This window comes from Aphidius gifuensis, linkage group LG1 (genome assembly GCF_014905175.1).
Source record: "Aphidius gifuensis isolate YNYX2018 linkage group LG1, ASM1490517v1, whole genome shotgun sequence".
NCBI lineage: Eukaryota > Metazoa > Arthropoda > Insecta > Hymenoptera > Braconidae > Aphidius > Aphidius gifuensis.
Genome location: NC_057788.1, coordinates 31,781,969 through 31,804,132, shown reverse-complemented (window position 1 = coordinate 31,804,132; position 22,164 = coordinate 31,781,969). Strand labels below are relative to the sequence as shown.

General features: G+C 25.6%; 7 protein-coding genes across 9 annotated transcripts; 4 read left to right on the top strand and 3 right to left on the bottom strand.

Moving 5' to 3' along the window:
- The first annotated feature begins 917 nt into the window (after positions 1-917).
- Positions 918-3,053, top strand: LOC122860513 (inosine-5'-monophosphate dehydrogenase). The gene is made up of 2 exons (XM_044164358.1): positions 918-1,405; positions 1,556-3,053. Exons 1-2 carry the CDS (start codon positions 1,076-1,078, stop codon positions 2,798-2,800), a joined length of 1,575 nt encoding a protein of 524 aa, XP_044020293.1. The 5' UTR covers positions 918-1,075; the 3' UTR covers positions 2,801-3,053.
- An 830-nt stretch (positions 3,054-3,883) lies between these two features.
- Positions 3,884-4,790, top strand: LOC122860518 (eukaryotic translation elongation factor 1 epsilon-1). Its single transcript, XM_044164363.1, has 4 exons — positions 3,884-4,067; positions 4,154-4,357; positions 4,464-4,559; positions 4,637-4,790. The coding sequence occupies exons 1-4, from the start codon at positions 3,981-3,983 to the stop codon at positions 4,766-4,768; spliced, it is 519 nt and encodes a 172-aa protein (XP_044020298.1). The 5' UTR covers positions 3,884-3,980; the 3' UTR covers positions 4,769-4,790.
- A 72-nt stretch (positions 4,791-4,862) lies between these two features.
- Positions 4,863-5,598, bottom strand: LOC122860519 (ATP synthase subunit g, mitochondrial). The gene is made up of 2 exons (XM_044164364.1): positions 5,471-5,598; positions 4,863-5,259 (listed from the first exon to the last, which is right to left on the bottom strand). Exons 1-2 carry the CDS (start codon positions 5,508-5,510, stop codon positions 5,000-5,002), a joined length of 300 nt encoding a protein of 99 aa, XP_044020299.1. The 5' UTR covers positions 5,511-5,598; the 3' UTR covers positions 4,863-4,999.
- Positions 5,599-5,728: 130 nt separating this feature from the next.
- Positions 5,729-7,476, bottom strand: LOC122860517 (mannose-P-dolichol utilization defect 1 protein homolog). The gene is made up of 4 exons (XM_044164362.1): positions 7,180-7,476; positions 6,722-6,787; positions 6,133-6,470; positions 5,729-6,054 (listed from the first exon to the last, which is right to left on the bottom strand). Exons 1-4 carry the CDS (start codon positions 7,262-7,264, stop codon positions 5,809-5,811), a joined length of 735 nt encoding a protein of 244 aa, XP_044020297.1. The 5' UTR covers positions 7,265-7,476; the 3' UTR covers positions 5,729-5,808.
- A 168-nt stretch (positions 7,477-7,644) lies between these two features.
- LOC122860515 (FK506-binding protein 59-like) lies at positions 7,645-9,684 on the top strand. Of its 2 annotated transcripts, none has more exons than XM_044164360.1 (3): positions 7,645-7,783; positions 8,066-9,280; positions 9,364-9,684. In XM_044164360.1, exons 2-3 carry the CDS (start codon positions 8,069-8,071, stop codon positions 9,529-9,531), a joined length of 1,380 nt encoding a protein of 459 aa, XP_044020295.1. In that variant the 5' UTR covers positions 7,645-7,783; positions 8,066-8,068; the 3' UTR covers positions 9,532-9,684. The 2 variants fall into 2 exon arrangements, with proteins under 2 accessions (XP_044020295.1, XP_044020296.1); XM_044164361.1 differs by having other exon boundaries at positions 7,648-7,783; positions 9,353-9,684.
- A 136-nt stretch (positions 9,685-9,820) lies between these two features.
- Positions 9,821-21,611, top strand: LOC122860512 (centrosomal protein of 135 kDa). 2 transcript variants are annotated; one of them, XM_044164356.1, is made up of 12 exons: positions 9,821-10,110; positions 10,244-11,348; positions 11,440-11,550; positions 11,664-12,052; positions 12,124-12,219; positions 12,286-12,515; positions 12,582-12,792; positions 12,860-12,975; positions 18,497-19,486; positions 19,571-19,705; positions 19,861-19,991; positions 20,097-21,611. In XM_044164356.1, exons 1-12 carry the CDS (start codon positions 9,904-9,906, stop codon positions 21,527-21,529), a joined length of 5,154 nt encoding a protein of 1,717 aa, XP_044020291.1. In that variant the 5' UTR covers positions 9,821-9,903; the 3' UTR covers positions 21,530-21,611. The 2 variants fall into 2 exon arrangements, with proteins under 2 accessions (XP_044020291.1, XP_044020292.1); XM_044164357.1 differs by having other exon boundaries at positions 19,861-20,031; positions 20,097-20,271.
- LOC122860514 lies at positions 12,981-16,600 on the bottom strand. Its single transcript, XM_044164359.1, has 5 exons — positions 16,425-16,600; positions 14,647-14,821; positions 14,372-14,565; positions 13,968-14,308; positions 12,981-13,877 (listed from the first exon to the last, which is right to left on the bottom strand). Exons 1-5 carry the CDS (start codon positions 16,436-16,438, stop codon positions 13,165-13,167), a joined length of 1,437 nt encoding a protein of 478 aa, XP_044020294.1. The 5' UTR covers positions 16,439-16,600; the 3' UTR covers positions 12,981-13,164.
- Positions 21,612-22,164: the final 553 nt, after the last annotated feature.

Genomic DNA, 22,164 nt, shown 5'->3' with positions numbered 1-22,164 from the left:
AAAAAAAAGCTTTGATGAATTATTAAAAATCAAATTAATTTTAGATGATGAAGAGAGGCTTTTTTTTTTTTTGGAGTAATTTTGATATTTTTTTTCATTGGTTTAAATGAGAATTTGATGAGGTACATTTCCACCTGCGTTATCAATTTTTCATATTTTATAAAAGAGTTTAATTGACTAAAAATATGACAGGATGTAATTTATTTTTTTTATATGTCATCTGACATATGACATATTAATTGTAGCAAAAAAAAATGTTCATTAAAATACAAGTAGCATTTTTTGCAAACATTCAAATAAATTTTCTCATTAAAAAATATCTTGATATTCTTGATAGAGTATTTTATTTTTTATAATAAAAATATTTACTCACCTGCAATCTACAAACGCATATTCAAATAATTTTTTTTTTTTTTTCAATTTTCAATCGTATCAACAGTCGATAAAAACAAAATAAAATATTTTAATTAATTTTTCATTGTATAATAATAAATAAACAATAAATATAAATAAATTAAATTTAAAAAAAAACTCACCAATAATAATTATTAATATCTTTTTTATAAAATCAAAAAAACAAAATTTGGTCAATAAAAAATCCAGCAGCTCATTGTAAACACTCTCAATAAAATGTCTATAAAAACTCACAATTTATAACATAAAAATAATAAACACTAGTTAAACAATGATATAATCTGTTAATAAAAATAAAAAACAATAATATAAATACACTATTATGACAAATCAACAATTTATTAATAAACAACAATTAAAATTAAAATCACACACGCGAGTCACAAAAGAGAGAGACACAAATTATGTTTTTGCAGTGAAAAAAAATGGAAAAAAAAAAAACACAACAATGGCGGTCAAGTTCCACCAAAGTGACATCTATTTAAAATAATAAAAAGTATTCCGGACAGGTATAAAAACACTGTTCACTCATTAAAAACGGTCTTTTTCTGTCTGACCGCTAACAGACTAAAGTGCTGAAGAGACAAAACATTGATTCAATTAATCCACGTGGTTAATTTAATTTAATTTAATTACATTACAATAAAAACAAATTTGAAAAATGGCAGATTATGTTATTGGTGATAATAAAAAAACATCAGAAATAATTGTACCAGATGATGGAATGTCTGCTGCTGAATTATTCAACAAGGGTGATGGTTTAACTTACAATGATTTTATCATATTACCTGGTTATATTGATTTTATTGCTGAAGATGTTGATTTATTATCATCATTAACTAAAAAAATAACATTAAAAGCACCATTGGTATCATCACCAATGGACACTGTCACTGAGTCAGACATGGCGATTGCAATGGCACTTTCTGGTGGTATTGGTATTATTCATCATAATTGTACACCAGAGTATCAAGCAAGTGAAGTACACAAGGTAATAATCATTGAATATATTTATTTTATTAATAAATTTATTGATTTTTATTTGCTTTAATCCAAGGACAAATAACATGATCCTATTACACATCAATAGGATGTAATTTGATAATGATGATGATGATGATGATTTTTTTATTTTTAACAGGTAAAAAAATACAAGCATGGTTTTATTCGTGATCCAGTTGTTTTATCACCAAATCATACTGTAACTGATGTACTCAAGGTCAAAGCAGAACATGGTTTTTGTGGTATACCAATAACTGAAAATGGTAAAATTGGTGGTAAATTAATTGGCATTGTGACATCACGTGATATTGATTTTCTTGAAGATAAACCAAATCAACAAAATCTTAAACTTGAAACAATAATGACACAACTTGATAAATTAGTAACAGCAAAATCAGGTGTAACATTACAAGAAGCAAATAGTATACTTGAAAAATCTAAAAAAGGTAAATTACCAATTGTCAATGAAAAAGGTGAATTGGTCTCATTGATGGCTAGAACAGATTTAAAAAAAAATCGTAGTTATCCAAATGCAAGTAAAGATAAAAATAAACAATTGCTAGTTGGTGCTGCAATTGGTACACGTGATGCTGATAAAGAACGTTTACAATTATTAGCACAAGCTGGTGTTGATGTTATTGTATTGGATTCATCACAGGGTAATTCAATATATCAAATAAATATGATAAAATATATTAAATCCGAGTATCCTGAGTTGCAAGTTATTGGTGGTAATGTTGTAACAACAATGCAAGCTAAAAATTTAATTGATGCTGGTGTTGATGGTTTACGTGTTGGTATGGGTTCTGGTTCAATATGTATTACACAAGAAGTCATGGCTGTTGGTAGAGCACAAGCAACAGCTGTTTATAAAGTATCAGAATATTCAAGACGTTATGGTGTACCAGTTATTGCTGATGGTGGTATACAATCAATTGGACATATTATGAAAGCATTGTGTCTTGGTGCAAGTACTGTTATGATGGGTTCATTACTTGCTGGTACATCTGAAGCACCTGGTGAATATTTCTTTAGTGATGGTGTTAGATTGAAAAAATATCGTGGTATGGGATCACTTGAAGCTATGAATAGAAAAGATGCCAAGGGATCAGCAATGGATCGTTATTTTCACAATGAAATGGATAAAATGAAAGTTGCACAAGGTGTCAGTGGTTCAATTGTTGATAAAGGATCTGTACTTAAATTTATACCATATTTGCAGTGTGGTATTAAACACAGTTGTCAAGATATTGGTGCCAAATCTGTTGGTGCACTTAGAACACTCAATGCTAGTGGTGAATTGAGATTTGAAAGACGATCAAATTCAGCACAAGCTGAGGGAAATGTTCACAGTCTTTTTTCATATGAAAAAAGACTTTTTTAAATAACGACATTTTATTATTATTTTTTTTTGTCATTTTCATTTATTATTTTCTTTTTTTTTTTATTCGTTAGAATAGTTGTAAAATAATTTTGATAAAAATATTACACTTTGATGGAAAATTAATTTCCTTTTTTCTTGTTACGCTCTATACACTTTTTTTTTTTTTTTTTTAAATAGTTAAATCATTGAACCATAATGCAACAAGCAATAATTAAACATAAAATAATTAACTATTTAAAATGCCAAAATAAAACGGGATCATATTAGTCATAATAATAATAAGAGTTGATGTATTTTTTTGATCATCACTCATTCCATTTAGCTGACAATATTGTCAATTTAAAAATAGCATTGAATATAATCATATCTGTCAATAAATTATAAATAAATATACTCAATTTTTTGATTAAAATTACATTTTTTTAATTTACTCTTCAACAATACGTAAAACATCACGATAAAAGAAAAAAACTACAACAAAACAGTAGAATTTAATATTAAAAATATAATTAAACAATTAATATTTACCTATGATAATTTTGTTAATAATAATAATTAGAAAATAAGAAAAGTAAATTTATAAATTGACGTATTTTAACGATAATAGACAAAAAAAAAAAAACAAATTAATTCGTAATCATTGAAGATAAATAAAAACAAATCATTGTAAAAAATGTTGATGATATTTATTATTTATTCCTGAATAATTATTTAATATTATTATTGTAAAATGATATTATTTATTTATTAAACATTGTCCTTGATTTAAGTTGTTTATTTTTTTACTATTTATTTTATTAGCTGATACAAGTTTCAAATATCTCAAAGCATAATAATTCAATCTTTTATTTATAAATAAATAATTGTTAATGTTTTCTTTTTTTTTATTCAACAAAACATTATTATTTTTCTTCAACAAATATTATTATTTTTAATTAGCTAATTATTTTTTCTCTCTATAATAAAATAGTAATTATTTATTGATAAAAAAAAATTGTTATGAACTTTGTGTTCAATTGATTGTTTATCAACTTGCAAAAAGTAAAAAAAAAATATGTTTATAGACAGTGCTGCCATCGAAATACAATTTTTGGAAAAGAAAATTGCAAAGAGAAAAAAAAACACACAGGTGTAATAAAAAGAGTAATAAATAATATAATATAAATAAAATAAATAAAAAATGGTTCTATGTGGTGTTGAATGTGTACAAAATATTGCAAAATATTTAAATGTACCAGTAAAAAAAATTCATACATCTGAAAATAATGTAAGTAATTTAAAAATCAAGGTTATGTTTTGGTTAATAAATAAACAATGTTATTTATAATAATAATTGTTTGATTATCTTGATAGGTTGTTGCAAGTGATTCATTGATTAAAAATCAAACAGTTGAAGGATTTATAACGATTATTCAATCATTGGTGAAGAGCTCCAAGTGTCAGGATATTTTTGGAGCAAATCAAATTACAGAAGCACTCACAATTCAATGGCTTGAATATGCAATTTTGTATATAAATTATGCTGATATTCCAGTTAATGCAAAACGTGTTCTCAAGGTAATTTTATAAATTATTTTTATTCTAAAACTTGTTGATTTTAAATGAGTAAAAAATTAATAACGATTGTAATTTAATAAATTAATTATTTTAATTTGTTTTTTAGGAATTAAATGTTGCATTAAAAAGCAACACTTACATCACAGGAACAAACAAAACAATTGCAGATATTGCTTTGTATTATTCACTGCATTCAGTGATGGTAAATATTGGCTGCAAAAAAAATAATTAAACAAAAAAAGGACAATTATTTACTAATAATTTGGTTGTTTATTTTAGAATGGCTTGAGTCAACAAGAGCAGGGAACATATGTCAATGTCTCAAGATGGTTTGACAATATCCAACAAGAAGAAAAATTAAGAAACAAATTAAATATTGTAAATTTTGATTTGATGCATTTATATATTTAATAAATTTTATTAAAGGAAAATTGTTATTGTTTTAATTATTTAATAATAATAAGGAAATTGGTTGATAATTTTTTTGTTTAAATTCATAAAAACCTGTTGTTTATTTATTCATTTTATTATTTTGAAGAATGTTGAATCGATACACATCTAGATTATGTTCTATTTTTTTAATTAATTTATAATTTATTTTTCTCCAACAATAATATCAAAACTGAGATGATTGATGATGATTTAAACGTCGTAACCAACAAGGGATCTTTTGCCAATACATTCACCAATAAAGAACCAGCAATAAATTTCAACAGCAACAAGAGTATTGACCCATGCTTCACGAACTGTTAAATTTCTGTAAGCACCTGTTTTAGCTGAGTGTACTAGTTTTGATAAACCAGAACGAATTGCTGGAATATCAGCAACTGTTGGTGGTACCAATTCAACCTTGGCATATTTTGCCAATATTTGCAATTTTGGTTTTGCAACAACTGCACCAGCTGTAAATTAAAAACAAATTTTAATTATTTATCATTAATAATAATAACCCACATTTGTTTAAATAAATATTATTAGGTATTGTCCATTTTATTTTCCACCAAGTTATGTAAGAATTATTATTATGATTTTGTTGAAATAATTTACATCCAAATATTTAATTATAAAACAATTGGAATAATTGATTGTTTAATGAAAAATTTTTGTACATACTTTTAGCAAGAGAGATGACTTTTCCAACGAGTTGTGCCATTTTTATTGATATTTGTTATATAAATTTTTACACTTGTCTAATAATTGGAAAATCCAATCGAAATATATCCAATAATTTTGAGGTTGGATTTCAGAATATTGTCATTTTTTTTAGTCGTTCGTTGTAAACAGGAATTAGCTTTATTTTTTTTTTTTCTATTGTAAATAAGCCTTTGTTTAAAAAAAAAATGCAAATTTTTTTAATAAATAAATAAAACATTATTTAAATTTTAGATTTAATTTTATTCAAAAACAAAAAAAAAAAAAAATCTATGACATATTTTTGCTATATAAATTATTTATTTATTTTTCTTTGATTTTTTCTTTTTTTTGTCAACTCCAGAATTCCAATAGTAAATAAGTTGTCCAGCAATAATTGCATTTGCAGTTGTTGCACAGACATACATGATGATGATACTTTGATCACCAGTTTCTTGATAAGATGTAAATATTCTAGCAAGTGAACCAAAGAAAAGCATTATAACAGTTGCTGCTGATAGCTGTCCAGTGCTTCCATTTTTATAATTTGTATGAGCTTGGAAAAACTGTGAATATAAAAAATATAAATTAATACAATGGATCAACATTGATGTTGAATTTTATTTATTATTGTTTTTTTTTACCTTGCTAATAAGAACAATTGGGATATTAATTGTTTGACAAGCCCAGAGTAAAGTGGCTGGTGCCATTCCCATAACAACAGAAACAATTATTGATAAATAACCAAATAAAAATGCTGTTGCTTTTGTTGTTTCACCAGCATAATTAATAGCCAGTACAGCAATTGCCAATGTTTGAAGACCCAAAAATACTGCATCACCCCAAGCACTGAATGGAAAACCATTTGTAAAACTGTATGATCCCATTGCAGTTATTGCAAATAAATCAAGAAGTACACTGATAAAATTTATACCAGCACTGCTTTTGTTTTTGTATATTTTTACAACTTGTGGTACCTTAACTGAAACAATAGAAAAAAATTATTATTCATCAAATGATTTAATTGTATTTAAGATCATAAATTTATTTTTTATTTTTTTATCTTGTGATGAATTGATAATGATGATGATGATAAAAACGTTGACACGCTATCAGTATAATTATATAATGAAAAAATAAATTAAATTGATATTTATTAATTTTTTCAAACAGCTGTATATATTTATTTTTTTCTTCAACAACAATTAGAGTAATATTGTTGTTAATAATTACCCATTACAGATCCAGCAATTACTCCAATACCCAGTCCTTTACTCAATGTGGCCTTGAAACAATCGGCTGAAAAAATAAATTTTAAATTTTATTAAATGAAAAATAACAATATAATAACTGTTTATTAACAAGCTGCAATTGCACAGTAGATTAACAAGTTTACAAAAAAAAATTATAGCTTATTTTGAAAAATAAAAAATCATGTTTCTAATTTTTCAGTAATTATATTCTTTTTTTAAATTGATAATAATAAATTGCATTATAAATTATGTAAATTTGTAAATTGCATAATTAAAAAAAAAACATTTGAATTAATAGAATATATCATTTTAAAAAATACAAAACGTTCGAATATTCGCGGGGTCAGACACAAAAAAAAAAAGAAATGTCTACGTGTAAAAAAGAAAACATAAATTATTTATTTTTAATTAATATAATAAATTATTTATTGTACTTACCATCGAGAAAATTAAAATCAGTAAAATATTCTTTGATACATTTATCAGTAAAAAGTAACTTGGGTGCTGCTTCAAGGTACTCCATTTTAACAAGATTATTTATATTTATGTTAAAATAAATTAATTATGACTGATAAAATACTGGATTATTTAAAACACTCTTGTATAAATTAAATACAAAAAAATTAGAGTAACTGAGTGAGGAATGCACCGGTTGGAATGACAATAATGCACTCTCAATTGGCACTTCAATCAATTTTTTTTTTTTTATATTTACGTTGACGTGGTGTGTTGACATCTACGTCACTAGAAAAAAAAAAAAAAAATTATGTCAGGAAGAATACGCTGTCTAGTTTATATTTCCGAAACTATTTTTAAAAATTCTTTCTGCACACTTTTACTGCGCAATATGTACATGAACTTGCATGAACTCAATACATATGTAGTAAATAAATACACCGGTATATAATACATAATAATAACAATTTAACAATAATAATTATTTTCGCTTGGCTGTTACAACCACACAAAATCCAATTTATCAACGCTATAAATTGTCTCTTAATACTTAATTATTTCAAGTATAATCAAATTAAAATCAAAGGTAAATTATTTAAATATTTTTTTCTCTATTAATAATTGACATATATAATTTGACATCTGAAATGAAAAAATATTAATTAAAGCTCAATTCAGCTTGTCATCATTCTTTGTCATTGTGAGAAACTTCCAGAAAGCATAGAAAAAAAAAGTACTTTAAGCTAAGTCATAACTTAAAGATGAATAATTTTTTTAGCTAATTGATAATACTATAATTTAAAAACAATATATATTTTCAATTTAATAAATTGATTAATTTCATTAATAGTATATTTTTGTTTGATAGAAAATGGCTGTTGACATATCACCTGCAAAAGATGGTGGAGTTATGAAAGAAATCCTGAAAGAAGGAGAAGGTGATGAAACTCCAAAAGCAGGATGTAAAGTTCATGTACATTATACTGGTACATTACTTGATGGAACAAAATTTGATTCAAGTAGAGATCGTAACAAGGCATTTTGTTTTAATTTGGGAAAGGGTGAAGTTATTAAAGCATGGGACATTGGTGTTGCATCAATGAAAAAAGGTGAAATTGCAATGTTAACATGTGCATCAGAATATGCATATGGTAAAAGAGGATCACCACCAAAAATACCAGCAGATGCAACACTTAAATTTGAAGTTGAAGTTATTGGATGGAATTTTGAAGATATTAGTCCACAACAAGATGGTAGTATAATGAAATATGAGCTAGTTGCTGGTGATGATGATACAACAAGTCCATCAGACACATCACTTGTTAATGTTCATTTAATTGGTAAATATAATGATAAAATATTTGAAGAACGAGATGTCCAATTTAATTTGGGTGAAGGTGAAGCACACGGTGTTATTGAAAGTGTTGAAAAATCATTGAAAAAATTTCATCAAGGTGAAAAATCATTATTGAAAATTAAAAGTAAATATGCATTTGGAAAAAATGGTAATGCTGAATTTAATATACCAGCTGATGCTGATATTGAGTATATTGTTGAATTAAAAAATTTTGAAAAAGGCATTGCTGCATGGTCACTTGAACCAGCTGAAAAAATTGAACAAGCTAAAATATTTAAAGATAAATCAACAAATTATTTTAAAGCTGGTAAACTACGTCTTGCTATTAAAATGTGTAAAAAAATAATTGAATTTATTGAATCTGGTGATTGGGAGGATGACATTAAAACTGAACGTGATAATGTATTATTATCTGGTTATTTAAATCTTGCATTGTATTATTTAAAAGCAACAAAATATCTTGAAGCTAAACAAAATTGTGATAAAGCATTAGAAATTAATTCAAATAATGAAAAAGCACTATTCAGACGTGGTCTTGCACAATTAGAATTGGCATCACCAGAAGAAGCTATTAAAGATTTTAATAAAGTTTTACAAATTGAACCCAAAAATGGTGCTGCTGTTAAACAAATTGCCATATGTAATAATCTCATCAAACAAAATTTGGCTAAAGAAAAAAAACTTTATGCAAATATGTTTGAAAAATTTGCTCAACGTGATAAACAGGTTTGTTGATAAATTTTATTTATATTGTTATTATTATGAGATATAATTTTATTATGGTAAACTGTTATTTAGTAATGTCATAGAGGGAAGAAGAGATACTTCGTCAACAGCCTGATGTCATGAAGGGAACACTCGGTGAATGGGGACAAGAAGAAAGACCAGGTGGACGTGATGCAACTGCATTTGAAAAAGAAAATCCAAATATTCTCATGCTCAATGCCAATGGAACTGGTGAATTTAAAAACATGTAATTTAATTACTGTTTATTAAATTTAATTAATAGTCAACAAAATTCATTTTTTTTTCTACTTTCAATATATAAAATTAAACAATCATTATGTTAATTTTTCATTCAATATAAAATAATGTGGCATATAATAAAAATACATTCTTCACAATACAAATAATTTATGTCTTTGAATTTTTAATTAATTAATTAATCAACTCCCTGTGATTATATTTTTTTTTTTTTTCTCCAACTGTGGCTTTGTTGGCGCTGGCATAGGCAATTAGGCATTATAATATTTGAGGTTATGTTTATGTTGTTTGTTGACATTTTTAACAAACAACAAACAATATAGTGTAAAAATAATAAATAATAAATGCAGTAATAATCAGTAATAATGTATGAAGAGGATAGTAATTTTAATAATGAAAATTATAATATATCAAATAGATACAAAACAGTTAGAAAAAGACTTGATAGTTTAGGCTATAAATATCCATTATCTGTTGACACATTACCACTTGTAGAACAACTTTTAATTGATTTTATACAAACAACTGAAAGTCTTAAACACTTTAAATTAATTGCACAAAATAAAATTGACGTGAGTACCTATATTATAAATTTAATTAATAATTATTTAAAGTTGATTCAAGTACATTTGATGTTTATTTGTTTTTCTGATGTTCAATGTTTTTGTTTATACTTATGTCTATTTTTTTTTTATAATTCATCAGTCAAGCAGTCAACAAGACATTTTAATTGATCCTTACAAGTGTGACAACACAAGACTTTTAAAAGAATGTAATCAGCTTCATTCAGATATAATTGAATCAAAACAAATACATTTAAAACAAACAAAAGAATTTAAAAAAAAAATAAATAAACTTGAATCTGAATGTAATGATCTCCAATTGGCATCATCAAGAAATTTAAAAAGAATTAAAGATTTAGAATTTGAATCATCAAATAAATCAAAAAGAATACAAGAATTATTAGGTAAATGTTGTAAACCAACAATAAGTAATGTTGGAATTTCTGTTAAAAGAAAAAATTGTTATCCATTGAGAAAGCCAGTTTTTACTGGTGAAGCATTACCTGGTGAATTATTAAAAGGCCCATCAATATCAACATCAACATCATTACCAAGTATTAGTCAGCTAAATAAAGATACAATAAATATTGTTAACATGGCTGATAGAAAAATAATGTCATTGAATCAGGAAGTAACTAAACTCAGAGGAGAAGTATCAATACACGAAGAAACAAATCATACACTTCAAACACAGCTAGCTTTGAAGGAAAAAGAAGTAACACGTCTTCGTAAATTATTAGAAAATGGTCGTACATATGTTGGAACATCAAAAGAATCATCAACATATAAAAAAACAATAAATAATAATTGTTCATGTTCAACAGATTACAATGAAATAAAAATACTTCAACAAGCCAAATTAAATCTTGAACAACAATTACGTGATGCTCTTGATAAGCAACATGATGCAATGTCAAAAGCTATGAAATTAGCTGATAAAAATGAAGAATTAGAAAAAGAATTACGTGATATTGATCATATTGCATTGGCTGTTGAGGCTGATTGTAATACAACTGTTAAAGAAAATAATAAACGAGTCAGTGAATTACAAGAAAAAATTGAAAATATGTCTGTAAAAATAAACGATCTTAAGGCTAATTTATTGGAAGAAAAACGTGCAAGTCAAGAACTCAGAGCTGAATTTGAAGCTTGTAAAATGGAAAAAAGAAATATACAACGTATACTTGATTCAACTGTTGATGATAAAAAACAACTTACTGATAAAATTAATCAATTTACATTGATTGGTAAGTTATTTAATACTGCTTATTTTTTCATATTGCTTTTTCATAATTTCATTTGGTGTTGGATATACTTACCTATAACTTTTATTTTTAGAACAAACATTAAACGGTGAAATTGATAAACTTTCAAGACAAAATGAAACACAAAAAGATGAAATAATGCAATTGGAATCTGCTGTGAGTTCATTAAAAACACAATTGAATGGTAAGAGTACACCAAGATACAACTCACAAACTTTCTGCTTAATTTCATATCTTTGTTTGCATTTAATATTTTGTTATATTTCATAATAGTATAAATAAACTAATTATTTCTAGGACAAAAGAGACCATTTACTCCTGTTAACAACAAAGACATTGATGAAAACACAAAAAAATTACTCAACGAAAAAGATGAATTAATTGTAAATCTTCAAAAAGAAAAAGATCATTTTAGAAATGAATTGGATAAATTTAAAAATCAACAAAGTAATAGCACAAATAATGTAGAATTATGGAGTCAAGTTCGTGAATTGAATTATCAATTAAGTGAAAAAGAACGTCGTATTACAGAATTACAAAGAGAACAACGTGATAAATATAACATTGATTCACGTACACAATCAAGTAGAAGTCGTAATTCTTGTGATATTTGTGTTAAATGTCGTTCAGCTGGTTCTTGTATATGTCGTCCAACTACACCTACTGAAAATGGTGGACTATCAAAGGTAAATAATAATAATAAAATACATAAAAAACTATTATAAATAAATAAAAATAATAATAATAATTATTATAGATTGCTTTGACTCGTCTTGAGAGAGATAGAGATTCAGCACGTTTAGACGTTGAAAGATTAACAGAAGAACGAGATGTACTTAGAGAAAGGCTCAAGGTATAATTATATAAGCATAATTAATTTATTAAATAATCCAATTTAAATATTTTAATTATTTTTTAGATTGCAACTAGTACACATACAAGTGAACAAAGACGTTTAAAAGATAATTTACATGAATTAGAATTACGATTGGCAGAAACTGAAAGAGAAAAAAATGACATATTACATTCACAAGGATCAAGAAGATCAGCAATTTCTGGACTGGAAAATGATGTTCAAGAAGCTCGAGAAGAATTAAGAAGAACTAAACAAGAATTATCAACTCAAAGAACTCAATATTTTCAATTAAGGTAATATTTAATTTACCTTTTTTATAGCTTCATAATGAATAATAAATTATTTTCTTTTTACAATAGAACACTTCAAGATCAAACTGATCAAGCGCTTGGTGATGTACAAAGTCAATTAAATCAATCAAAATCTGAATTACAAAAAGCAATTGATAAAAATCGTTGCTTAGAACAAAAACATTTACAATTTGATAATCAAATTAAAGAACTTAAACAAGAAATAAATACTTTACGTTCAAATATGACACGTTTAGATCAAGAAAAAGATGAGCTATTGGTAAGGCTTAATTTAATTAAATAAATCAATTGATATTTTAATTATTTTTTTTATTTATTTCATCAAGATGGAGCTTGATATTAAAACTGAAAAAATAGCAACACTAGAACGTGAAATTTCTTTATATGAAAAACAAGGAATTAATGTTGAGCAACAAATACGAGATCTTCAACATAAAAATCAGTGAGTTTTGAATGTTTTTTTATTTAAATATATTTACATTATTATCATGTCACAATTATTTACAAATTATTTGGACAATTGTTAAATAAATATTATTTTCAATAGCCTCTCTCTCTTTCTCTGGGAGACAATTGATTTGTACTGGCAAAATAAAGCCTTACTTATTTTTACGTTTAATAATAATCACAGTTAAATATAAATTTTAATATTATCATTTAAAAATCTAGCAAGACTAACTGTTGGTGGCTGACATTCTCCAAGTCCAGTCAATGAATTTGTTTCAAGATCAGAATTGTCTTTATTAGCATCAGTTATTTTTTGATACCCTGGTCGACATTCACAGTGTACTTTGTCATCTGTTTTCATTAAATTCCATTCTAAATTATCTTCATTTCTATGTTGTCTTTTAGCAACAAGCCATTCTCCATTACCACATGGTCCTTGTGTATATAATTTATAACATTTTTTTTGTATATAAAACATACCAGGTAAATGTTCACATGATTTATCCTCTTCATAACATTTACCAATTAGTTTAAGTTCATTTGGACAACCACATATGCCATTGTAACTTATACCATCAATTGATGGACGATTTGATTGATCATAAAGTACAACTTGTCCATTTGGACATGGTCCTTTTGATCCAATTCTATAGCATGTTTTTTCACGTGGAAAATAAAGTCTACTACGTTTACATGGTATTTGTATACAGCTTGTTGAATTTATTAAAAAATCACCTGATTTACATGGACCACGTGTGTATAATCTATAACACAAGCCATCATTGTATAATACATGATTTGGTTTACATATACATTTACCATGTATTTCTTCATCTTTTTCTTTTTCAATTGTCGTTACTGTAAAATGATGTCCCAATGGACATGGTCCAATTTCTCCTAAACAACAAACAAACATGATTTTTAATAAATTAAATAATAAATTAATTGATTAATGATTTATTTTATTTTTTTTCAATTTATAATTACCAAGTTGATAGCACATTTTTGTATCTGAATGATAATGCGGTAAATTTTTTTGACAACCACATGTACCTCCCGGTAAAAATAATTCACCAGGTTCAGTACAAGGACCTTTTGTGTAGTGTTCATAACAACCAACATTTTCACCTGGCCAATGATACATATTTAATTCACCTTCGGTTGAGCAAGAACAAATTGTTAAATTATCATTATTTAAAGTTAATAATTGTCCTTTTGGACATGGTCCACGTGTTAATCGTGAATAACATTTTTTATCACGTGGCCAAAATACTTGACCACGTTCTGGGCATGGTTCAGGTGTTTTACATTCTCCAAAACGTTTTGATCTGTAAGCGGTATTTATTATAATTAAAATTGACACTAATTGACAATAGATGAATAAAAATTACCCTGATACATTTGAATCATCAGCAATTGGTGCAAAATATTGTCCTTTTGGACAAGAAGCATTTGAAAAAATTCGATAACAAAATGAATCTTCTGATGATTGAGCTGTACCTGGTGGACATCTACATTCAGCAACAACTCCACCTCCTTTTGCTGATGGTCCAAGTTCCATTGTCTCTGGGCATGGTGCTCCAATCTTTATTTAATATTTTTATATATTAAATAAAAATATCAATTGGCTATTTGAAAAAAAAAAATATAGGTATATATTACTTACTTGAAATATCTTGTAGCATTTTCCATCTTGAGGCCAGTATAACAATTGCCAACCTCTTGGTTGTGCAGCACATGGATTATTCAATGGATTTGCCCATGGTGGTGGAACCACTGATGTTTTAGCATCAGCCACAAATAACAGCCATAATAATGAACCCATTAAAGTCTGCATATTTCTACAATCATAAATAAATTATTGGATTTATCAAAAGAATTCTTTCACAGATTACTTGGGGACAATGAAAATTCATTTTTCAATACTCTTTCTTTGAAATGTAAATGAAAAATAAAATATATTTAACAGATAATTCAAAGAAAGTAAAAAATATATTTTATTTTTCATTTGAATAATAAGTTTTTATTATTATTATTATTTTTTTTTCAATGACATTTATCAAAAGATCAAATGTCAAAGTAGATAGTCATTGAAAACAGAATATAATGAGCCGATTAAAACGTTCTTTATAATTTTATTTAAATTATTATATGATAATAATCTTGAAATTCAATGTCAAAATTATTTCAAAGAAAATTGTATTTTAATTTTTTATTTAACTATAGTAAATTTCTATTGATATTAAAATTTCAAAATAATAAAATTTAATCTATCAATAAAAAAAATTATCTATTAAAATATTTCGCAAAATTTTAAAAATCATAAAATCGACTAAAACTTTCACTATATTTTTCTGTAGCAATAGCATTGTCTCTGTCTACAAAAAAAAAAAAAACTATAATTCTTCGATAAATATAGCCCTCTTCCCTGCATTATTAAAAATATTATATTTCAAATAAAAGACGTTAATAAATATTTAAAAAAGATTTTCTCCAGCGTTACAATTAATGTGAATTTGGCCTTCGACATTTAGCTCTTGTTTCGAAGGTCGTGAGTGAAAGTGATTGCAAAATAATACTACAAAATTCTCAATCATATAATATATAAAAAGTAAAATTAAAAAATAATATTTATCTAAAGATGATGATAATGATTAATTATATAATGTATTAATTAATTAAGTAGAAAAAAAAAAACGAAATAAAACCACTGCATTTAATTAAATTCTTGTTACGTTGTGGCTTTCTCGTTATGTTATACATTTTTTTTTTTTCATTAAAAAGATATGGATCGGAATAATTGTCGAGTTCCTTTGTTTATATTTGACAGACACTTTTTTTTTTTTTTTTATTATTTTTTTATTAACAAAAATACCATGAGTTTAACCTAGTTTTCCGGTACTAAATTAAAAAAGTATATAATATGTGAAATATAAATTCAAATAAAACTAATTAAAAATATTTAAAATTAAAAAAAAAAATATAGTATTTTTTTCAATTTTTAAATAAATTAAAATAAAAAGTAATTATTAGCTAGTTCTAAATTAAAATGGTGAATAGATAAATTGTTTTTAAAAAAAAAAAAACAAAATTTTTTATTGATAAATTATCAAGTTATGGATCCATGTCGTTCAGTGTGTCACTATTGCCGTTTACCTTGTCAAGATGATACGAGAAACAGGTACAATTTATTGATGAATTAAAAATCTTAAACTTGTATATTTTTTTAGTTGAAAAAAATATTTTTTAACCGGTTTGTTTATTTGAAAATCAGCGAAATAAATTTCGATAGAAATTGCTTTTTCACAGAGCTACACTATAAAACTATCATTTTACCAAAAAAAAAAAATTATTATCAATAATTAAATTTATCAATAAATAAAGTAGTTAGTTTAATTACTGAAAATTTATCAAAGTTAATTTTTAATTGATAATGTGACTTACAATGCAGTAGTCATTTTAAATCCAAAATTAAATATTTTTTTATCACATAACACACAATAGTTGATTTAATTTGTATTAATTAATAATTATTATTAGCTTAATTAAATACAATTTTGATGATGTTACTTGCTTGCAGCTTGAGGACAGACTGAATTTTATAAAACTCCTCAACTGTTCTCTTCACTGGCTGAATACTTACAACGCAGTTACCTAACACTTCTTCTCACACTCCAGAAATTCTGAAGGACTTTATTCTTTTTTTTTTTTTTTTTCTTTAAATTTTTATTTCTATATTAATCTTGGGGTTTTTCCAGCACTGTAAATTCCACAATGATTAAGTATTACATTTTTTTTTAATTTACTTTTTTTATTTTTTTCATATCACTGTGTTGTTGTCGCCAGACTCACATTTGCATGATCATTATTTCCTAAATTTTCTATATGAAAAAAAAAAATAAATTAAACCTCATATCGACCAAACATATCTATATTTAAAAACCTACGAAAAAAAAAAAAAATTACTACATCGAAATATCGACAAAATTTCTATCCAATTAAAAAATAAAATAACATATTAATTTTTTTTTTTCTATTCAACAGTAAAAATCAAAAGAAATAAAAAAGTTTATAGTAATAAAAATAATATAAATAATATTTAAATTATTTAAATAAAAGAAAAGAAAAAAAAAATTCATAAAGTTGTCGAAAAATTTATATTCAAAATGACATTTGAATAATGTAAAAAGAAAAAAAAAAAAAAAAACCAGTTTTATTTAAAAACTGAAAATTCATTGTATTATTTTGAAGGCTTGCCTATTGTTCAAACGGATGTCATAGCCCTTAACGGTATGCAGAGAAGTTTGTTGAGGTCCTCTACCTCATTTATGGCACGAGATAATATTTATTGAGAGGGGCCAAGAGGGGCCAAAATCTATTGAGAGATCAAGCAGGGCGATGCCCAGAATGACTCATTGCCCAGGCAACACCCTATTTCATTTTTTCCTTTTCAAATTAAAATCAATTACGTAAAAAATTATATTACAATCAGGAAGAATTTTTAAATTAAACATGCAATGTATATAACACTTGAATTTCATTAATTTTTATAATATTTTCTATTATTTTTTTTTAGTAAAATTAATCATGATGAATGACATTTGTTGATTTCACGTTGCGTGCATAAAACTGTTATTGTTTTCACTTTCTTTGGCATCATCTTGTACGAGTGAATGGCAAAATACATATTTTTATATCTAAAAAAAAACACATAACACTTGGTCTATCCTGTTGATTCAACAGCAACACTGAAGTCATAAAAAATATATCATCAATTTTAGATAGATGCATTGGAAGACTTGGTGAAAGTATTATTTGTGCCTCAGGCTTTTTATCCATTTTAACATGTTTTTTTTTTTTCACTTTAATCTTGGTCTCTTTCTTCTCTCCTTTTCTGGATCCTGTTACAGTAATTTTACCATTGCGTAATAAATAATAATCCACGTAACTGTTTTAAAATTGAAAGAACAATCATGCAATCGATTAACTTTTTGCTTTTGATAATTCAAATTTAATTTGTTGGATGGCATAAAAACAATATTATTGTTTTAAATAATTCCTTTTTTTTTTTTTTTTTTTTTATAAATAATGATAGTATTTTTTTTTACAATTTTTTGGAACAACGGGAAGCAATTTAGTGGCTGGAGTATGACTGGATACTTCCTCTTCCGCAATGAGCTTAAACTTTCCACAATTTTTTTTTAGATTTTTTTTTTCTAAAATAAATTCAATAGATAAATTTACAATTGTGTCATTGACTTGTTGTTTTTTTTTTTCTTTTTATTTCGGTCATCGATAAACACGTTTAGTTGGTTTTATGTGTTATTAAGCAATCAGCATCATAATTCGTATTTATAAATCTAAGTCACGTAAAATCCCATTGAGAAATTAAGTTCTCGTCAATGCGGATAGAAATTTAATTTCAATGACGTTGTTTTGCCCTTGTCCTCTTTATTATCATTAGTCATTACTTTGTATTTAATACTTTAAATTCTATTTTATTTTTATTTTTTTAGATTATGTATAAGTACAAGTGCTGATCAAGAACGACAACTTCGTTCAATGCAATTGGAAGTTGAAAATAATCAAAGACAATTAGCAGCAGCTTCAGCTGATCGTGATAATGCAGCTCAAGAAAATCGTAGATTACAAGATGACATGGCTGCAGTTACATGTGAAATTAAAACTCTACAAAGAGAACTTGAAGCATCAAGAATTGAATCACATGATTTAAAAAGACAATTACAAACATATGTAAGTGAAGTTAGACGTGCTGAAGATTTATTAAATCGTAAAGAAAATGAAAGAACAGAAATGCTTAATCATTTTCGTAGTTTAAGTCTTGAAGCAACTGTACTTGAAAATAATAATCATAGTCTTGAATCAGAAGCATCAGAAGCTCGTTCAGCATTACAATGTACAAAAGATCGTTTACATGATATTGAAAGACAATCAGCAGATAAAGATTGTTTAATACGTGGCTATGAATCACAAATACATGAGCTAACACAAACAGTTGCTAGTTTAGAGCTACAAGTACGTCAACAATGTGAACAAAAATCAAGAACAGAAACTGATTTAAATGCACTACGTAATCTTGCTGTACAGCTTGATCAACAAAAAGATAATTTAATAAAAGAACTTAATGAAAAAGAAGTATTATGTGCACGTTATGAAACTGAAATATCACATTTAAAAACTGAACAAAATATGATACAAGATCAAATAACAAGAGACAATGCAGCTGTTTGTAGATTAGAAAAAATGTTAGAACAATCAAGACATGAATGTATGGAAACACAAACAATTAATCAAGAATTACAAAATGAAATTTCAAGATTAAAAGAAAGAGTATGTGAATTACAAAATAGGCTTTCATCTGAAACAGCTGAGCTAAGAAGATATCAAAATCAAGCAGCTGAGTACAGTAAACAAATAAGTGAACTCAGAAAACAAGTGACAAATGAACGTTTTGATAGAGCCAGAAAAGAAGAAGAACATCGAAGGTAAATTTTATAACAATATCATTAATTTAATAATTTAAAAAAGTAGTTGATTAATTTTAAAAATTAAAAAAATTAAAATACAAGAAATTATTCATCAATTGGTGAATCTGGTAATTGTCCTGATGATTGTGGATCACCACCACCACCAATGCCATCCCTTTCCACAAATCCTACAGTTCGTTTTGATTCATCAAACTCAAATCCAACAACATCACACAGGTAAATAATTGTTTTTCCAATTGTTTTTTTTCTTTTGCTTTCAGATCATATGATTCAACACCTGACTCATTCAATGTTGATTTCAATGTTGTCATATAAAAAAAAAAAATATAAATTATTTATATATAAAAATATTATTTATAATTAAATATTAGATACAATCAAACAATGGGAATAGACAAATTACGATCAATGCCAGGACAACGTCATCATAGTACATTAGATCCAAAAAATACAAATAGATTTACATCGTCATCGTCATCATCACCTGGTGATACTCACAAAGGTTCGCAGTCTTGCAAGTGTTCGAGTTACAACAGTAAAATGTATAATGGATTAAAAAATTGATAAATTAATTAAACTGACTCTCTCTCTAATGATCCACAATTAGATACACAAATGATGGAGCAACAACTAGAGTATATTCCAGAGATGATAAATCTTCCAGATGTCCATGATATAAGCCTTAAAAGTATATCAATTAATAGCTGTAATCCACTGTGTGTCAAGGCAACTCTACAAGAGGATGAAAAATACAAAGATATTAAGCTAAAAATTGCTACTTGTGTTGATGATAAAAGCCAAAAATCATCTGGTAATTTAAAAGTTTGTAATCGTAATATTTGTCAGGCATTTATTGAAAATTCATCATTGCTGAATACACTAAATGATAATGATGATAATGAAGATAATGTTAAGAAAAAAGTTAATGAAAATTTAAAGGATAAAAAAAAACTAAAAAATTATAATAATGAAAAAAAAGGTGTAGATGATTATAAAAAGTGTGGTTGTGGTTATGGTAAGAATGAGAAATTGAATAAATGTCCAAATGATAAAACATTAAATTATAGTTATAAAAAAAATGATGATAAATATAAATTATCACGTATATATAATAAAAGTACAAATGATGATGATGATACAATTGGCAATGAAATAACAACATCAATATATTCAGATGATGAAACAATTGATCCACTCAATATGACACATCCAGATTTTATAAATATGCTTGTTAATATTAGAGATGATGCTAAAACATTGGATCAAAATTTATCAACAATGAATCAAATGATGTTGAATGATTTGGTGGGTCAAAATATTGAATCTGATAATGATGAGAGATTTGATAAAGTAACATATGAAAGAATTGAACGAGTTGAAAGTATAACAGATACAAATAATAAACCATCAACATCTAAAAATAATAATTCATCATTATCTAAAACTGATGACAATGAAATTGTTCACGAAAAAGTTAAACAAAAATCGTTGAATTGTTTTAAAAGTAAAATAAAAAAACCGCAATTAATATTGAGAAGAGAAAAATCATATGTTAATGATGGTACAAATGATAAAATAATTCATGAAAAATCAGTCATTGATATTGATGATTCAAAACGTGGAAAATTAAAAATAACATCAACTCCAAAAAAAAAATTACAAGATGATGAAAGAGCGCATAAAAATATACAAGATAAACAAGCATTGAAAAAGAAATCATCATCGCAAAATCATACGTCATTAGACAATGAGCCAAATAAAAAAAAGCCAAGATTTGGTGGAACTTTATTGAGTAAAAATTCAGCTAAAAAAAATGATAGGAAAATGGCAGCTAGTGTTTCTAGTAAATCTGTTGATCAACATAGCTTTCATGATCTTCCTGAGGATAATGAAATAACTGGTTTTTCAACAACAGAAAGAACACTTGGTTCATATCGTTGTGCAGAAACATCTGGAGCCAGTACTTCGAAAAGACAATCATTATTTAATAGCAAAAATTGTCAATCACCTTGTTCAAAGATTAAAAAAAATGCTAGTTAATTAGTAAATTAGTATAATAAGATTAATTGTTTTTTTTTTTTTTTTACTTTTTGATACTGATAATATTAATTTGATTAAATAAACCACAAAGCCAAACAATTGTTTTTTGTCATGAATAAATTTTTTTTTTTCCTCTTTCACTTGTTACAACATTTTAAAAATTATCTTTAAAAATTTTGGCTCAAATTTTCTATCCAAAATTAGCAATTGCAAATTTACCCAATTTTTAAAAATTGAATGAGAATTTTCATAGTAATTTAAATGATTTTTCGATTGCTTTCATTTACTGTAGAAAAAAAAATATTTCGATTTGTAAAAAACATCAGATCTTGATTACTTCAATTATATTGTTTTTATCACAATGACATATTTCAACTAAAAAACATGCACAAAAATTTCTAAGGGATTTAATTTTTTTTGTATTTTTTCAACTATAAAATATGTTAAGTTAATTATTTAATTTTTTTGACAGGCATGTTCCTGTTATTTTTATTTTTTAATTTCATTTTTTTTCGTGTTGTTTTTGTGTTATATATTTATTTATTTTCACATATTCTCATTCTTGAAATCTTTGTTTATCGACTTATAATAATTAAAATAATTACAAAATCATTATTTCACATTTGTTTGCAACT

Bases quoted from the DNA above. Each gene is read 5' to 3' on its own strand.
- LOC122860513 (XM_044164358.1), top strand. From the start codon at position 1,076: ATGGCAGATTATGTTATTGGTGATAATAAAAAAACATCAGAAATAATT. The intron at 1,406-1,555 runs GTAATAATCATT...TATTTTTAACAG, and splicing joins AAGCAAGTGAAGTACACAAG to GTAAAAAAATACAAGCATGG.
- LOC122860518 (XM_044164363.1), top strand. From the start codon at position 3,981: ATGGTTCTATGTGGTGTTGAATGTGTACAAAATATTGCAAAATATTTA. The intron at 4,358-4,463 runs GTAATTTTATAA...TTTGTTTTTTAG, and splicing joins ATGCAAAACGTGTTCTCAAG to GAATTAAATGTTGCATTAAA. The intron at 4,560-4,636 runs GTAAATATTGGC...TGTTTATTTTAG, and splicing joins ATTCACTGCATTCAGTGATG to AATGGCTTGAGTCAACAAGA.
- LOC122860519 (XM_044164364.1), bottom strand. From the start codon at position 5,510: ATGGCACAACTCGTTGGAAAAGTCATCTCTCTTGCTAAAA. The intron at 5,260-5,470 runs GTATGTACAAAA...TTTAATTTACAG, and splicing joins AGTCATCTCTCTTGCTAAAA to CTGGTGCAGTTGTTGCAAAA.
- LOC122860517 (XM_044164362.1), bottom strand. From the start codon at position 7,264: ATGGAGTACCTTGAAGCAGCACCCAAGTTACTTTTTACTGATAAATGT. The intron at 6,788-7,179 runs GTAAGTACAATA...TTATTTTTTCAG, and splicing joins TGATTTTAATTTTCTCGATG to CCGATTGTTTCAAGGCCACA. The intron at 6,471-6,721 runs GTAATTATTAAC...CTATTGTTTCAG, and splicing joins AATTGCTGGATCTGTAATGG to TTAAGGTACCACAAGTTGTA.
- LOC122860515 (XM_044164360.1), top strand. From the start codon at position 8,069: ATGGCTGTTGACATATCACCTGCAAAAGATGGTGGAGTTATGAAAGAA. The intron at 9,281-9,363 runs GTTTGTTGATAA...GTAATGTCATAG, and splicing joins TTGCTCAACGTGATAAACAG to AGGGAAGAAGAGATACTTCG.
- LOC122860512 (XM_044164356.1), top strand. From the start codon at position 9,904: ATGTATGAAGAGGATAGTAATTTTAATAATGAAAATTATAATATATCA. The intron at 11,349-11,439 runs GTAAGTTATTTA...TTTTATTTTTAG, and splicing joins TAATCAATTTACATTGATTG to AACAAACATTAAACGGTGAA. The intron at 19,992-20,096 runs GTTCGCAGTCTT...ATCCACAATTAG, and splicing joins ACCTGGTGATACTCACAAAG to ATACACAAATGATGGAGCAA.
- LOC122860514 (XM_044164359.1), bottom strand. The intron at 14,566-14,646 runs GTAAGTAATATA...TATTAAATAAAG, and splicing joins AATGCTACAAGATATTTCAA to ATTGGAGCACCATGCCCAGA. The intron at 13,878-13,967 runs GTAATTATAAAT...TTTGTTGTTTAG, and splicing joins AAAAATGTGCTATCAACTTG to GAGAAATTGGACCATGTCCA.